Here is a 16,905-nt window from a genome sequence, read left to right on the forward strand (position 1 = left end):
AGATCCATAATGTAACTGGCATGTATCCACAGGGTCATAAATGTATTTTCAGAATAACACTGGATGCTTTTTTTTCGTCTGAAGATTTACTAAGGGAAGAATAGCTATTCTATAGGAATTCCAGTGTGTTTAGCATTTCTTTCACTGAAAGAAAAAATAACCAGTTTTCTTCTGGATTTGTTTCTTCTCACTTCCCACTAATCACCATCTCCAGGCAAAGGAGTGACCTATGGCTCTTACACATCCCGAACAAACAGTTTAATCCCAAAGGAACTGGGTGTAAAGGCATTCCCTGTGACCATGTTTTGTGCAGTGCTAGACATCCTATAATCACATGTACCAAAGGTAGATTACTCTGCAAGAAAACCAGGAGGTCCGATAGGATCCACTTAGCATGTGGATTCCTGGGGGACTGGGAGGGGAGCAAGTGTTACTGCATGGTCTGATCTTTGGTGGCATTTAGACACAGAGGAAAACGAGTCCCAAAGGCATCTTCACTTTTAGTAGAAGGGTTTGAATGTAAGCAATACCAAAATCTTCAACTTATACACATCAGGATCATTTTAGGTCAGATGCAGGAGTCATCTGAATCCTGCTCTTGAATCTATCCCTTTGTTCCTTTATTGCAATTAATCCTTGGAGTAACTAGAAAAGCCTACGTATCTTATGAATGCTGCTTATTTTGGTTTAATCTGATTTTCTCCTTCTCGTCCTATTAAATCTCATTATCAATTTGACACATTTAAATCCAAAACTGTTATTAGGAATCCCATACAAAATGTCAAAAGAATACAAGAGGCTTTTATTTACCAAAGGGGGGGCTGGTGATGAATTTTATCCCTACTAAAGGCCAACAGGACTCTTTTTCATAGGCCAGGGCCTGAAACAGGAATAGGGACTTAGCTGTGCCTCGCATTAACACACCTCTTGCTGTTACCCAATAATAACACAAAAAAATAGTCAGGCCTCTCCATTGCCTCTCTGTACTTCCCTTTCTCCCAGGGAACACGTGGAAGGAAGTCACAGGCTGTATCTGGCTCAGACGTGTCTAAGTTTATATCTGCATCAAGAGGCTGTGGAAGGAAAATGCCTGGAAACAAATTTGTTCAGGATTTTTGTTGGTAGGGCCCAGATGCTCTCCTTGATGGGGCTGGCTTCTTGGGCCTTTTCCGGGCTGCAGGCATGGATCATTTGAGCCAGGTTGTGTGATCGCATGTTAGGACTGTGCCTCACATTGCCACCTGCATCTGCGGTCCATACTATCCTGGAGGAGGCGTCCCAAAATGTTCTGGTGCTATAAATGTAGGAAATAGGTGCCATCTCAGCAGAGTATGGGGCAGGGACCTCTGAAGTCAGTCTCACTTCTGACATGTACACTTGACAGGTTTCTGAAAGTCCAGCATGGTGAACTCTGATCCCTTGAGTGCTGCAGAATTTGCAGCAATACTGCCCTACCAAAAGAGGCATCCAATGAAGATGCTTGTACCAACACACTGTGGCTCAAGAAAGTATGAAAACCAGAGTGCCATCCTGCCCTGAAGATTGGTACAGGCCAGTTACAGCAATATTTCTGGAGGCTGATCACTGAGGTGACATGGGATATCATATGAAGGGAGCAGGGTGGTGCAAGCTCTGGCAATGACGGAGGAATCAGTGGGTGAGTAAGAAAATAATGTCATTTTAGTAACCACATGGACTATCCACTTCTAAATTAACTTCAGAACATGAATATAATTAGGCTTAATTACGAACAGGTTCTAATAGGACTAGAAGGAAAAACAGGTTAAAGTAAATAATTAGCATTCATCATGTAGGCAGCTTTAGCTCCTGGATTAGTTGCAATGAAGTTACATGGTAATGTTGAATAAAGATTGCATTTATGATACTTACAGTGATAATTTCGTATTTATTAACAGGTAAAATAACTTTATTTGGAAATCCTATCTTTCCTGCGTGAGGGGTCACATTGACTCCATTGTCATGCCTGACTAAATGATAATCACTTTGCAAAATGATTTCAGGTGTTGGCATAAAAAGTCCTAATACTGAGCCGTAGAAAAAAGCTATACAAGGTAAAGATGGAAAAGATGTGGAAGGTCATGAAGGCATTCCTTCTGCCAGTATAATATTGTGTCTTACTGTAACTTCTACTTTCATGCCGCTTTATCTAATTGGTATTATAAAGACCCAAGCAATGAGGATTCCAGCCCTTGAGAATTTTCCAAAATCTAATTCATCTTAAAGTTGCAAATGCTTCACTCCATAGAAGGGCCTTTTTCTAAGCCTTGTACAGATGGAAAATTCTACAAACAATTTACTAATCAGAGCTCTATTTCTGTATCCCATATGAATGTGAAATCTTACAGTACAGCCCATCCTCAAATTTGGGACAATTACACCACACATTTTGCTATTTAAGTAACTGTCTGCTACTCCAGTTAATGCACCTGAACTTAATTTGCTGTGAAAATAGGGAATCTGAAACACACACTGCATATAATTTGTTTTATTTGTTGCCTTTGACGGATCTGCAAAACTGTAAAAAACAAACAACCGTTTCCGCCTCCCCTGCTGAATAATGTAGAAAATTAGCCATGCAAAATAAGAGAGACATGTCTTGCAGTAGTGCAGATCATCTCTGAAGGTAGAATCTTAACAACTCAGGAATACTAACTTCTGAAATCTTACTCGAGAAAGTGAGAGACTAAATGATTTAATAGCTAACATACTTATATCCAGGATTATAAATTTTGCTTTTCAGGACTGACTCTACATTCTTGTGAATCTGCTAGAGAACCAAATGTAGCAGGCTTCTTTTCAGGAGCTTAAAGAATGTGGGGCAGTGCGATTTCTACAGTGAAACAAGAATAATTGTATTTTAAGAACAGGAAGAAGCAGCCTTAAAAATAGTTGTGCTAATCAGTGTCCTGATAGGCAGTTAGAAACATATGGCAAGAAATTTGAAAAATCTGTCCTTGCCTTCATGTTATAAAAGGTACACAGGAAAAAAAAACAACTCCCCAAACCCCACTTAGTAAAATGGAACAAAGTCTAAATGAAAAATCTGGGGTACAAAAATTGAGCAGGACTGATGCCAGTTTATTCCATCTTAGATTTGAGCTATTTGTACTAACTGGGAATAATGAGTATTAGATTAAATTATCATGAGATTAGAGAACTAAGTGTAGGAATACAGGTAAAATGTGATGTCTAAATTTATTGATTTTCTAGTTTTAATTATTTTTCCCTTAAATATATACAGTTCTATTAGTGAGAAAATATATCCACTAGAATCCAGAAGTGTTGTATCTACTTCATTCAAAAGATTCTAATGTAATTAAGGACATGTCTGTATTGGCTAGAGAAAACCTGCATAAACCAAAGAAAATACATGTAATGACTGTAAATGATTGGAGTATATTTTGAAGGTAAAAGGCAGTTTACTTTGTATCTTGGAATTAATTCAAATTAAGCTAGGATTCGTATTTTATACATGAGAAATAACTAACAGCTTTATTTAAATACTTCACATTGTTAAACATTTAACATTGATGGCTTATTTTAGTCTTGGTTCACACAAAGATTTATTATGTGCATGCACTAAATTACCCGTCTTCTCTCTGAGGTAATGGGCATAGGAAACCTCCGCTGGTACTATTTTAAATTACACAAGTTTATTGGAAGGAAAATGAATTGTAACCTTTTGCATTTGCAGAATCCATCACTCATGCATTTTCTTAAACACTTTTGATTTAATGATGGGTAAGGTATAGCTCATAGAAACCCTGTGTTTCTTGAGCAGAAATGCACAAACTTTTAAAACCTCTGTATGTATATTTATCATATAGCTTTTACAAGCTTCATGTAAAAAAAAAAAAAATCAAAATGCCAGGTGTATTTTCTTCCAGCTTTACTTCCATTTTGTGATAAGACTGAATTTTGTATGTTCTGGAAGCCCCTTTTGAGGAATAATACAAATTAGGAACAGTTGAGGGTAGTGACAAGGCTCTTTTCTCTCATGAGTGCCAATTACAACCCTTTACATTTATTTCTTGACACAGATGTACAAAGCCTCTTTACTGATTTGGATTTTAGTCAATCTCTGATTTAATCAGATACATTTAATAAACTGATGGTTGGGTATTATTATGTCTGAAGTTCAATTTTTCTCACCTTGTCTTAAATAAAAACAAAATAGAAGTAGAAAACTTATTGAAAAGGACAAGAAATCATTAGCGGCACGATCAAACCTTTCCCATTTAGGGAATGGTTGAAATCTAAGCTTATTTCTTCTAGAAAAAAAGACAAAATAAGATGTGACAGGTAATTTTGTAAAGAAGATTATTAAAAAAAGTGGTCTTGCTTATCTTTTCCATAGTAAGAAAAGTACACAAACAAAACCCGAACATATTTAGCAAAAATTAAAAGGAAGTAGACGCTTCATACTCCAAATAGTTAAACACATCCAAGAACATAGTGTAGGAATATTAGAAGGCGATTTAGGAAAATTAAAAGAGAATTAGAAAACACACTACTCATGGCACCACCTAAGTTACCATTGCAAAGGCTATTACTGCTCATGCTTCAACATATAATCTGATTGTTAGCTGTGGTTAGGAGGGAATTTCCTCTCCAGTATACTACTGTATGAGTAAAGTGCTTTGAGGGAATTTTACACTCTTCACTGAACCACTGAGCAATGAGTAGTTACAGACAACGTACCTGACTGAACCGAGTTCTACTGGTTTTCTGCTAGAGAATGACTATACTCCTAGTGATTATTCTTTGTAGAGTTACAGATACATCAGATAAAAAAAGAATAGGGTAAGTGTGTGTGTGACTGGTATCTGAAGCTATAGCTAGTGACTGCTTTATGCCTTGGATACCACAAAATCCAGATTGCACATTTTATTTTTAAAAACTAATCTATACCATTCACTTTCTAAATTACATAAACCCACTAATATTCTTATGTAAATAACTCCAGACACTTTTCAGAGAAAAAATTACTCAGACTGTATACTTCTGAAACCATAATGGGGGTTTTAAAACTAAATATTTCTAAACAACCTTACTTCTATAGTTGTGTTATCTTTTTAATGATATCTTGTGAGCTCTGAATAGCCTAAATCTAAACACATGAAATGCCTCTATGCTCACGAACAACGCTCTTCTACCCATAAGGTGTTGTCAGTGTGCAACTGAAAAGAGCAAAGAATTAGGCCAACATAAATAGTAATCCCGATCCAAGCCTCTTCCCCCTGCACACATAATTAGGAGATATTCCAAGACATATTTTCCTGAGAACTACTAAAGGGATGACAGTTCACAAATGTTTTTCCTGCTGTTATAATAATCCCCACAGTCATGGGTTCATGTTGAGGGGACTTACTCAGTTGATAAGAACAAAATCTTGTAACATTTTCATCAGCTCTTTATGGCAAAGCAAATTAATTCTCTTTCGATGCTTATCTATGCATCATTTTCATAATGTGCTGCTGCATTGCTTGCATTTACATATGTTTAATTTCATGTTTATAGATCACATCCACAGAGTTTAAGACATATAGGTGTATGTGTCTGCAAATATTTGAAGACCAGATGTATAGAAAGTCTCTTGCTGGCAGTGCAGAGAGACTCCTAGCAGGACTTTGGATGCCTAAATCCCACGGGAAGTACTGAAAACCCTGCTGGCTGGCTGCCGGCATCTTTAGGTGCCTAAATGCCTTTAATGTATTGGTACTGTGTGCCCAGCTCAGAATATGAGAAACTCGAGAAACTGTAGTATAGATAGTATAGTACACTATCTTTCAAAAGGAATGGAAAGAGAAACCACTGATAGACTATCAATAATTTGTAAACATCAGCTCTAGAATATATGATACGATCAGTCTGAATATGTACCTATTACTTCAATAAATATATAGCAGGTTCTGCAAAATTGGCAGGGGAACGTAAGAGTAAAGATAAATAGGTACTTTCTGGCAAAAAGAACTTTGTTGCAACTAATGGGGTCATTTTGCTCATGTGAATGAAGTTGATGGTGATGGTTTTTTCCCAAAGCAATCCCACCTTTGACGCTGTTGTTCTGCACTCACTGAGAACAGAACAAAACCCATCAGTTTTATGCTGCATTTTCCTTTCATGCTCCTTTAGGACAACTTCTTAAGATGGCCTTCATGTAAAACATCCATCCACTCTGCTCCCAGTCTAGCAGCACCAAGACAGCAGAGCAAGCACACACTATATTTTGTATTTGCTAAGCAAAAGCCTGCGGAGTGAGCTCATTTCATTTGGAGACAACCCAAGGCAGAGATTTAAAAAGGGCCAGAAAGGTTATGTTGCAACTTAGAACAAACCAAAAAAACATTACTACATGAATTGATTCCTCGCCACTCTAACTTTTTTTACCATCTTTTACTTGCTGCCATGCTTGAGTGACACGGCATAGAGTATTTTCCTGCTCCAGATACAAAGAGAGCATTTTCCATTGTGCTGAAACAGCCCAGAAACCTGCCCGTTTCCTGACAGAGCACAGTACATAAACTCTGAAGAAAAGGGAAAAAACAGCTCCAAGCTAAAGAATATAAATAATCTCAGACAACAGAGCAATTTCATTGTTTACACGACCCTCTGCTGCTTATAAAAAGGATATATGGCAAAAAGAGATTATTTTGTTGTATGTCTGATAGCACTGTGCTGTGACGTTGCACCTGGTGGCCTGTGGGTGCCAGAGAAGAATCAAAACAGCAGGGGTTAGCCAGCCTCATAAAATTGGACAAATTAAACATAATTTTGCCAATTTCTATGTATTTCATTCATTTTCCAGAATATTCATCACATTTGACAAATCTACTCAAATATGTTCTGGCTTATTACAGAAGGAGTATTTATGATTTTCCTGTCTTCTATATGTCTTGACAAAAACGTTCTAAAAGGAAACAAAATTTCATTACAAACCAGCACAGAATACATTTGGGCACAGGAAAGACTAGGAGTCCTTTTTGATAAACTGAACAAAGCTGTTGAGCTCCTAAATGAGAAAGAAAAAAATCAGATTGGATTCTGAAGCAAAGTTTCTGATAGTAGCAAAACGTGCAGATTATGGCTTTAAATAAAAAAAAATTACAAGAATGAGGAAAATAAGAAGTGGCTCATCCCTTGAACTTACTGTCATCCAGAGGTTCTAAATTCACTTCACAACCAGGGGTGAGGGGAAAAGAAGGAATGATAATTGGGAAGTCTAAAAAATTGCAGAAGGAACATCTGACGTGAACTGGCACTGACAGAAAGCAGCCCCTGCTATGGAGAAGCACCAGATGAGGAGAAACATCATACACGCTTCCTGTTAGATCGAGATGTATAGAAGAACAGAGAGAAAAAAAGATACATCCAGTCTGCTGAGTGGCGAGGGGCACGGACCTGTTCTTCATTACCCAGGGCTGGGTAGCTATTTTAAAATTTGAACATGGAAGCCAAACAGCAGAGCTGTGACCACAAGTCAGCCAAATCCTCACTTGGAGCCAAACGCTCCAGCATGGAACAGATTTTATTTTTACAGCTATATTACATTTTCCTTTATTAAGCTGCCTTAGATTTATTTTTAAACTTTTTTTTTTGGACAGGCTAGTGCTTTCAAATCTCTCAGTAATTCTGAAAATAGATCTTTTTCATTGATACAGTGGACATCTATTAGTGTATTAAAATGCATGCTGGTATGGCTGGACCTTATCGGCTGAAAAAACAGAGCTATTCCTGTGGAACCTAATGTGTCGACACATGCTCGCTTTGCAAGTGGCCATGGCAATTTGGAATGTTAACGCCCCTGTACCAGAGATGATCAGTCCAAAGCAGAGTCAGGAGAATGGAGAGTGTCGGTGGGCATCACATTGAAGGCTGGCAGCTTTGCTCCAACTCCCAGTGGGAGATGGGTTTTCCCGAGAGGGTTCAAGGGAACCTACTTCCCTTTGTCTGGGGTGTGCAGAAGACAATTCCATGGGCTTTGCAGGGGGCAGGAGCTCCTGGCAACATGGCAAGGGACTTCCTTAACTGGCTGATCTAGATTTACCTGTCAATACCTTACGCAAATTGGCAGAGATTAAGGAATTGCTACAAACAAGCATTTGGATGAAGCTTAAATTTCCCAAATACTAACACAAATTCAAAATGTGGAGGCGCTCAAAACTTTCTAAACACCAGATCTATCCATGTTGCCCTTGTGCCCATACCCTGGGGCCTCCTGCTAAGCATGTGGGTACGCACCCCAGCCGGAGCGATTCCAACCCCGAGCGTCGGGGAAGGCTGCTGAAGGCAAACCTGCCAAGGGATGGGGCAGTGGCATTGCAGCAGGACACCAGCTTCCCTCCAAAAATGTATACTGCTGGCTGAAAGGGAAACGGGCTGAGAAATCGAGACAGCACGCTAATTCAGTTCTTCCCCTCGCGTGTTGTCTGACTTAAGTCTCCCCACCTACCACTGTTTTGCAAAGGTCCTGGAAACAGACAGCAGCAATTCTAGCAGCTTTGTAGCAGGGCAAATACCGTTCAGGCTTTTAGAGCTTTTATGCTTATGTTGAAAAGTCACTCTCCAAAGTGCTGTTTCAGATCCCACTGAGGATCAAAGATACGCATTAAATTACACTATTGAATCCTTTTCTGCAAAGGATGACAGAACTGGGATTTTATACTCTCAACAGTAAGAGTACAGAACCTTACAAACCTTTAGGAAAATAACAAGGACAAAATAAAAAAAAAAAAAAAGAAAAAGGAAAAAAAAATAGTGTAATAACTGCATCCCATCTCTAAAGTTTCCTAAATACCAGCACCCTCATGCAGGTAAGTGTGTTAATACTTTTTTGGCAGAAAATTTAGGCAAACCTAAATCATGCTAAACCACATGGATAACTTGTAATTGCAATAGAAAAACAACAATAGTATGCTATCCAAAATTGCCAGTTATACCTACTCTGTGATGAAAACAATGAAGTTTCTGGGGAAGATAAAGGCAAAACATAAGAATGACTCATATAAAGAAAGCCTGAAAGCATGTCTCATGTCCCTTAGTGAGACAAGTAAAGATCCCCATAATCTTAGGATCTTGTTTGACTTTGTTTATCTATGCTTAGATGAATGTAAGTCATTAAAATGCAGAGCCACGTTACTTAATGTGGGTTAACAAAGTATGAAACCATCTAGTAAATACATGATTCATGGCAGTACTTGTGAAACAGCAGCACATATACTTCTAACCGAGGTACATTATATTTGAAAACCACAATATGCGTTGCAAAGTTTTTTAACATAAGCAGTCTACTTTTCAGACATGCTGAGCAACTGTAGCAGTCTCTGTCCAACTCATTTACTCTTATATTTACTGTGAGGACACGTCTCTTATATTTACTGTGAGAACACGTAGACTTCAATCTCAAACTACGTTCACAGCAAACTTTACCTGTAACACTGAACAAACCGTCTCACACTTCCTGGTGGGTTTAAAGGACAACAACAGACAAGCAGCTTTACGCTGCTGATACAACATGCCACTGAAGTGTCTGAGAGCAGAGTCAGACCAACTAACCTGGCTAGTGCTGACCCAGGTGAAGTGCGTACTGCTGTCAGTTATTTGTGCATTTCCTTTGCCAGAGGTTAATGCCCTTTTCTAAAAAAAAAAAAAAAAAAAAGCTTTTTCTTTCTTTCACTCTTCCTTTTTTTCCTTTTCCCATCATTTCACTAGATTGGGTTGTAAAGCAGACAAAGAGTGAAAATGACAGGACTAAGAAAGAAATAACCTTTGGTGGGGCTGCCAGTGAGATAGGGACATCCAACAGGGAGCAGTAAATATTTCGGTGATGAATTATGACAGTGATGATGAGCGGGTTAGCCTGTCTAGCTGTACCTCATGCCCTGATGAACTCCACACGAGTCAGCCACGTTCAGGAAGGATGACTGCAGTGTGATGCTGGGGCATGAGAAGGCTGCGAGGACAAGCAGGGGAACGGAAAACCTCTCTTACAGAAGGAGGCCAGTAGCCATGGATCCGGTTAGTGTGCAGCAAATAAAGACCAGGAGGGAAGAGGATGGTTCTTCATTAATACATTGGGAATGAAAAACAGGAAAACAGTCACTCAAGTGATAGGATAAGAGTTGCTTAAAAACAAGTGGGTGTAAAATTCCCGCAAGTCAGTTCAGGCTAGCAATCAGGCAGAGGTTTCTAAAGAGCAAAGCAAGTGAGGCTCTGTAGAGCCCCTCAGCAGTTACTTTGGTTACAGCTGCCCGCCAAGCATTCAGCCCAACCGGGCACATTTGTTGGAAAGCAATGCCGTGGCAGCTCCCCAACTCAGGCTGTCCCTCTTACCCTCTGTCTGCACCACCGTGCGCATCCCCATCGCAGGAGCTGGCAGCCGGGCACAGCCTGCCGCACGCAGGAGAAGGCCAGGAGCATCACCGAAGCATTCGGTTTGGGAACGTCAATTGAGGGATAAAATCCCCACTGACTGCGGAACTTGTGTGTGGGAAAAACATTAAGGAGCTAGAGGCGCAGGATAACACCAAAAGGGAAGAGGCTGGTGTGAGGGAGACGTAGCAGGCTTTGTTCTGATGTCCTAATCAAGGCTTAGCCGCGTGTTATTAAGCAGACACGATTTGATGTTAGACTGTTCAGACATTGGGGATAATGAGGCCAGCCAAGTTCAGACTTTGAACGTGTGAAGAAGGAGGCCACATGAAGAAAAAAGTTGCAGTGCAGTCTCATCGGTGTTTCAATTTATTTTCTCTGAAGCATTTGCAAATGAGAATTTTCCTGGGGCTCAAGAACCCTTGGCAGGGCTGGGGTGGCAATGACCGACTGAGAACAGTAAGCATTTTAACCCAGATCAGCATCATCAGCTCTCTACATATAAAAATAATTAATTTGGTTTTGTACTTCAAGCTCAGTGAAAATACAAAACCTTAGGGGCCATCCACACTTGAAAGCTCCTTTAGATTAAGGCAGTGTGGGAATTTACACTCCCTGGGCTCTGCTTGAATACTTAAAGTACAGTTGACTTTTACTCCAAGTAAGACAGTTTTTCGTGACTTGACTTAATACATTTTCAAAGAGGGGAGTGTCCACATATGGAGTTACTCTGGAATAACTACCCACATAGGCAAGCCCTAGAAGCTAGCACTGGAAGTAAATATTTTCAGTGCTTGAGCACAGAGCCTATGAGCACTTACTCACATACTCGGTTTCATGCAGATGAATGTATCTATCAGGTTTCACAGGGCTGCTCATGCACGTGCCAAAATATTTACAGGATTGGGGCCCTGCTTTTAGAAAGAGATGCGTGCTGTGCCCCGGAGTGCCACCTTAAAGAAAAATACGAAACCCCGGATTGAATGCTAGTGTATCCCATCATCTCTCCCGTCTCTCTGATACCATTCCAGTTGGCTCTCTCGCACTCCCAGATAATTCACACATGTTTACTCATACACAAATCCTACGGCACCCCTTCCCCCCATGAAAAAGTCAGCCAGCTGTTACAAAATTCAGACATTTCATTAACACAGTTTACTGGCTGATACTGCCAAGCAAAATAGAGACAATTAATAATAATCAGGACTGAAGGGTCTGAGACAGCTTATGAGTAAAGGATTGTATTAGTTGCTTAAAAAGGACAAACTCACTCCTGCCTGGAGTGATAGGGAACAAAGGGCGGTGATGTATAACCGGGGAGGAAAGAGACTCTCTCCGTGGCTTTTGTAGATTACTGTGTGAATGACAGGAGCGGCAGGAGAAATACCTCTTTTCATTTGCTCAGCCTGCTGGAGAAGAATAGCAGCGCTTGCCAATGAAGCTGCAGCTGTGCTCCAGCTCCGTTTAATCACTGTGTATGACTGAGGGTTAATTAGCTGCCATTCTTACTTCTATTTGTTGTTCTAATGAAGATTTGCATAAATGTAAGACTAGGGGGTAACTCATACTTGATTTTTCCCTTCAGAGAGGCTGGGGGTGGAAAACTCGCCCATCCCGACTGTTTATGTTTGTGGGAGATTCAGTGTTGCCTTTCCATTTGACCTGATCTGCTTCTGGCTGATGAATGGTGAACAAAGAGTTCAAAGTTGCTTATCAAATCGAGACCCCTGTTGGGTTTCTGCCTTTAGAAAGGGGCAGACTAGTTAGATGAAGAGAGGATCGAGGGATTAGAAAACTACTCCCAGCTGACAGAGAGGAAAATACATGTATGCATGTTTCTGTATCCATATACGTAGATATATATGTGATATATTTCAGCGATAGGTATCTCAGTGATATATATATATATATATGTGATGTATATCTCTATTTATCTATCTATCTACCTATCTATCCATCATGTTCAATCTGAATGGCAAGGAACCAATCATTTGTTAATGATAAAATGTCATAAAAAAATAATGGGACAGGCAGTACAACCAGAACAAGCTGTAGCGTATTAGGCAATATGCTGAAAAGTAAGAAATTGTAAGTTTTTACAGGCCTTCTGTTGTACATCACTAACATTCAAAGTTCACTTTTTAATAAGAAAAGTATCTAACACAAAACAGGCAATCTCAAAGGAAGTAAAAAATGACTCAGCAGTTCACAGCTACCTGCCATCAGCTCCTCGTAAGAGGGGAATTCACAATTCAAATCACAATTCAAATCAAGAAATTGCATTCATTCCTCCAAAAATTATAGAAAGATTTTAACACGAAGCAGTAACAAAATCCAAAACTACTCTGTAATTAAAGAGAACGTTTGAAAATGAAATTTCATAAAATTGTTTTATTTACTATGGTCATGGGAATGCTCACAGCTACTGAAAGAAACTGAAGAGAAGAATAACCTCCCATTTTTAGTATAACTTGTTGCATATGATAATATATTATGGGTAACTGTTTTCAGGGTTCCTCTTACACACTTGGTCAGCTAAAACTGCTGCTTGACAGCATCTGTAAAATAGTCTAAGGGAAAGAAGAAGATCAAGAGGGCAGAGGTAGTAAATTTCTAAATTTCAAATCACTACTGGAAAGTAGCCAGCTTTCAAGTTGACTGTATCCCTCCAAAGAGAGGTGACCACGAGTGAGCACATACTTATTGCCCATTTCTCAATCCCAACACAGCTTTGCAGTGTCTCTAGCTCTTTACCTGGTCTCTAAGACACATGAGCAAATATTAATTTGCTTTTCTTTACACTTCTGTCATCAATCCGCCTGACTTCCTACAGGCACCTCTGCATATTTTGGGGTAGACACTACCAGAAATCAATCTTTCCGAGACATAAGCAGAGAGCATCCAACACACCTGAAGTAAATGTGCCTGAAATGGTAACACAGGGCTCCTCTACCGCTCCAGCTCTTAGATGGAAGGAACATCATGGGTTTTAACGCTATATACAGTAACAAACCCACATGAAAATAAAAGCAGTCAATTGCATTTTTGCCCACTTTCACCTTATTTTGAGCTTTGAAATAATTCAATCTTCTGTTACAGCTTTTGATTCAGCCCCCGATTACACAAGAATCTCACATTCTGCCCTTTGCAAAGCAATTTTTAGCCCTTTGGTTGCGGAGAAAAATTTAAAAACAGGAAACCTAAAGGTTTAAGAACTAGATGGCAAATTAAAAAGATATTGAATTGTGCAATAAAAAACAAACCAGCAACAACCCTCACGACATGTAAACAGATCACTTAATTTTTCTTAATGATTCTTCAGTAATTTCTATATTCTACCATTTTCCAAGGCTACAGTGAGAATCATTCATTGGTAAATAGGGTAAGAGAAAGTGGAAATTACAGATCTAGTGGTCAATAGCAGAAAACAAATCTAAAAGAGCTGAGGGAAGAGGTTAAGTGCTATGCTAGTTAATAAGAATGACAGCTTGCTTTGAATACTCATACTGGCTGTCCAGGATATTGAATAAACCTCATTTAAATTAATTTTCATTATTTGTAGAGTCTGTGTTAGACATCTATCATTGTCAGCACTATTAATATTCTTTTCAGAGACCATATTATCAGCATATTTAAATGAAAGCTTTCCTTTTCAATATTTATTAATTCATTAATATTTCTTGGTACTAATATCCTGGTTGTAATACTCAAATTAGTGCCTACTACAAGGTATTTTCTACTGATTCAACTTTCTGAATTAGAAGATTTTTATTCTCAGGTACTAAAAATGCACTTGAGCTTTCTTTCTATACTATGTCTTAATTTAAATGAATGGCATTTCAAATCTACATTTTTGTCTTTTTTTGGTAGGTAGCAGTAAAACAGTGCACTGACCACATCCTAGTAGCTGACCAAATATGAACTGCGAATGAATGCAAACGTGAAATTTAATTCGTCTTACCCGGGTTGCAGTCTGTGAGGAGGGAGCAGATGGAGAGGAGAACTTTCGAAATGGTTAACGCTGGACTCCAGTTGTCTTTTAAAATGTCCAGGCAGATGACGCCTTGGCTGTTAATATTACAGTGGTAGATTCTTGTTCGAAATGTTACCTAGAAAAGACAGCATGTCTAAGTACAATGGTGTTCAAGCCAATAATTACATGATTATTAAGCAATTAAAAAATTATACAAACTAACATTCTGCTTTAGTGGTTGAAATGACAGTACTCTGCTACTGTCAGTTAAAGACTGGGCAAGATAGGGACATTCAAAAGAAAATAAAGAAAATAAAGTCTGTCTCTCCTACTTGTGGCTAGCAGTGGAACTGGTTTGTGCAAGGCGAGAATGGGACATATTTCCCGAGCTTCCTCTTGCCTTGGTCTCATCAATCTCATTATTTTTGTATGGGGCCAAAAAAAACTTATTCCAGCCCCTGATGTGGCCAACATTCATAACTCAGGCCCACAGCTACTTCACGCTTTGAAGGGAGGCAGAAGACAGATTCTTCTGCTGTCTTCATCAGTTCATCATTTGACCCAATAGATTAGGCTGGAATAAAAATGTGGAGGCATCACATCAGTGACTCCTGGAAAAAGTAGACTGAAATATCTTTGAGAAAGGGTGCTCAAATAAGATGTTTTTATTTTCACAATTTAAGTAAGTCACAGCTGAATCAGTAGAATTGCTTACAAATACTTTTTGGGTTTTTGTAGTTGATTTTGAGGATTTCTGTATCTATTTTATATTGTCTCATAGGTGATCCCATATGTAACAAACCAAGAAGGAGATCACTTCTTTTAGCCCAGAATGACATGCTTCTGCTTCACGTTGAAGATACAGGCCTTTTATTTTAAAAGACGGTCAGCTATGAAAGTCCACATCATAGTTCAAAATGAATACTGGGGCTACTGGATAGGAAGGGACAGTATAAAAAGTATCTCTTGGGGGTCATCAAGGACTAATTTCTCCATCAGTTCTACCCAAATGACGAGTCAAACCAGATGGTTTTAATGACCTGTTCATAACATCTAAAATTAAGATGCACGATTTCAGTGGTCTACACCAGCAATAACCCTGTCAACAGAGGGGCTGAGTAGGCAGGAGACAACAGCAGGCAAAGCACCCCCCAATTTAGGAAAGCTGTGCTCTTCACTAGAGTTGGACAGTGCTGATAACTGGGAGTGCTTATGCACCTATCCCTGCTCTACCACACAGACAAACCTGCTTCTGGAGTGTAATGGAAACTGATGAGGGGCATGCTCCTGGTCTGATTTTATTCAGTATCAGAAATCTCTGTGATTTTCAGTGGGATTGAAATAACACAGTACCTAGTTTACTTCTATTAAAAAACCCCCATACTCTAACACACTGAAAAATTCTGCCCCTTTGAATTAAATCAAGCAGCTTTGACAAAATAACGGAAAGAAAAGGTAGTAGATTTCTGGTATTAAAACACTACATTCAACAAGAAATATTCTCATAAGTACTTTTCCACATAAATCTGGGAAAGCACTTTCAGAGCCCACTGTCATGCCCCAGTGAGTTTTGTAATCAAGATCCCAACAAAGCAAGTTCATCAGTTTTTAAGCACATCTATGTCTAAAGGTATTGCCAATTAATAGGGTAATTTAACTGTTTGCCACTCCATACCCTACATATTTGTAGGTTCTTTCCTTCTCCCCCCCACTACAGTTGTGGTTTCGCCTATTGTTTTCCAGCCTAAGTGCTTCACTTCCGGAACTTTTATGAGAATTTAAAATATTTCTGGCACAATGAGGTCAACTCATCCAAACACTATAGCCAGATGATCTATTTTTTTCCACTCATTAGGAGTCCACGCACATTCAGCATTTGTAGTGAAGGAAGTGTTCTGCAAGATCAAGAAAATAGTATTTAGTGATAAAATTAAATGTTCGTCTACAAAGGGAAGCTATTTTGAACAAGGAAGGTTACAAATCCACAAAAGCGGTAAACTACCTTACACAAACTGTAAGTGTCGGAAGTGTCCACAAAGGGAGGTGGTGTGGAGGAGCATCTTGAGAATTGTAGGTCAGTGCTCATTAAGTCCCCAGCTAGATTAACTCCAGGCACTCTTACCCTTGAGATATAAGCAAATCAGGGAATGCTTCCTAGCAGGATGTCCCATGACTCAGGCAAACACTTTAGCACCTACTTAATTTTAAGTACTGTATGCTCACTTCTCAGTACATTGTTGGAATAAAGTTTTTGCTTAATTCTTTTTCCTGAACGAAGGTGCTGCTTTCCTATGCTTCCATGATGAAAAATTTGAGGACTTTATTCAGTGGTATCTGAATACACCGAGTAATAAGATACATGCGGTCTCACTGAATGCGGGGGAAACACACGAAATCCATCGCACAGATTAAATTATACCCTCTAAATTATTTATAGACAGGTCAGTCTGAGCTTGTAACCTGCTTAAGAGAAGGCCATCAATTTGAGTCTGTATTTTAACATGTAACTGTTTTGCTGTCAGCTGAGAGGACAGACACTT

The 16,905-nt window shown here is 39.1% G+C and overlaps 1 protein-coding gene across 4 annotated transcripts in view; it reads right to left on the reverse strand.

Annotated features, from left to right (window-relative positions):
* LOC128146681 (ubiquitin-conjugating enzyme E2 E2) overlaps positions 1-16,905 on the reverse strand; it is a 220,864-nt gene that overhangs the window by 10,232 nt on the left and 193,727 nt on the right. For all 4 annotated transcript variants that reach the window (XM_052798262.1, XM_052798261.1, XM_052798264.1 and 1 more), the window contains exon 5: positions 14,354-14,501. In XM_052798262.1, coding sequence (XP_052654222.1) covers positions 14,354-14,501 — 148 coding nt within the window. The remainder of the gene's footprint in view (positions 1-14,353; positions 14,502-16,905) is intronic.

This window comes from Harpia harpyja, chromosome 1 (genome assembly GCF_026419915.1).
Source record: "Harpia harpyja isolate bHarHar1 chromosome 1, bHarHar1 primary haplotype, whole genome shotgun sequence".
Lineage (NCBI taxonomy): Eukaryota > Metazoa > Chordata > Aves > Accipitriformes > Accipitridae > Harpia > Harpia harpyja.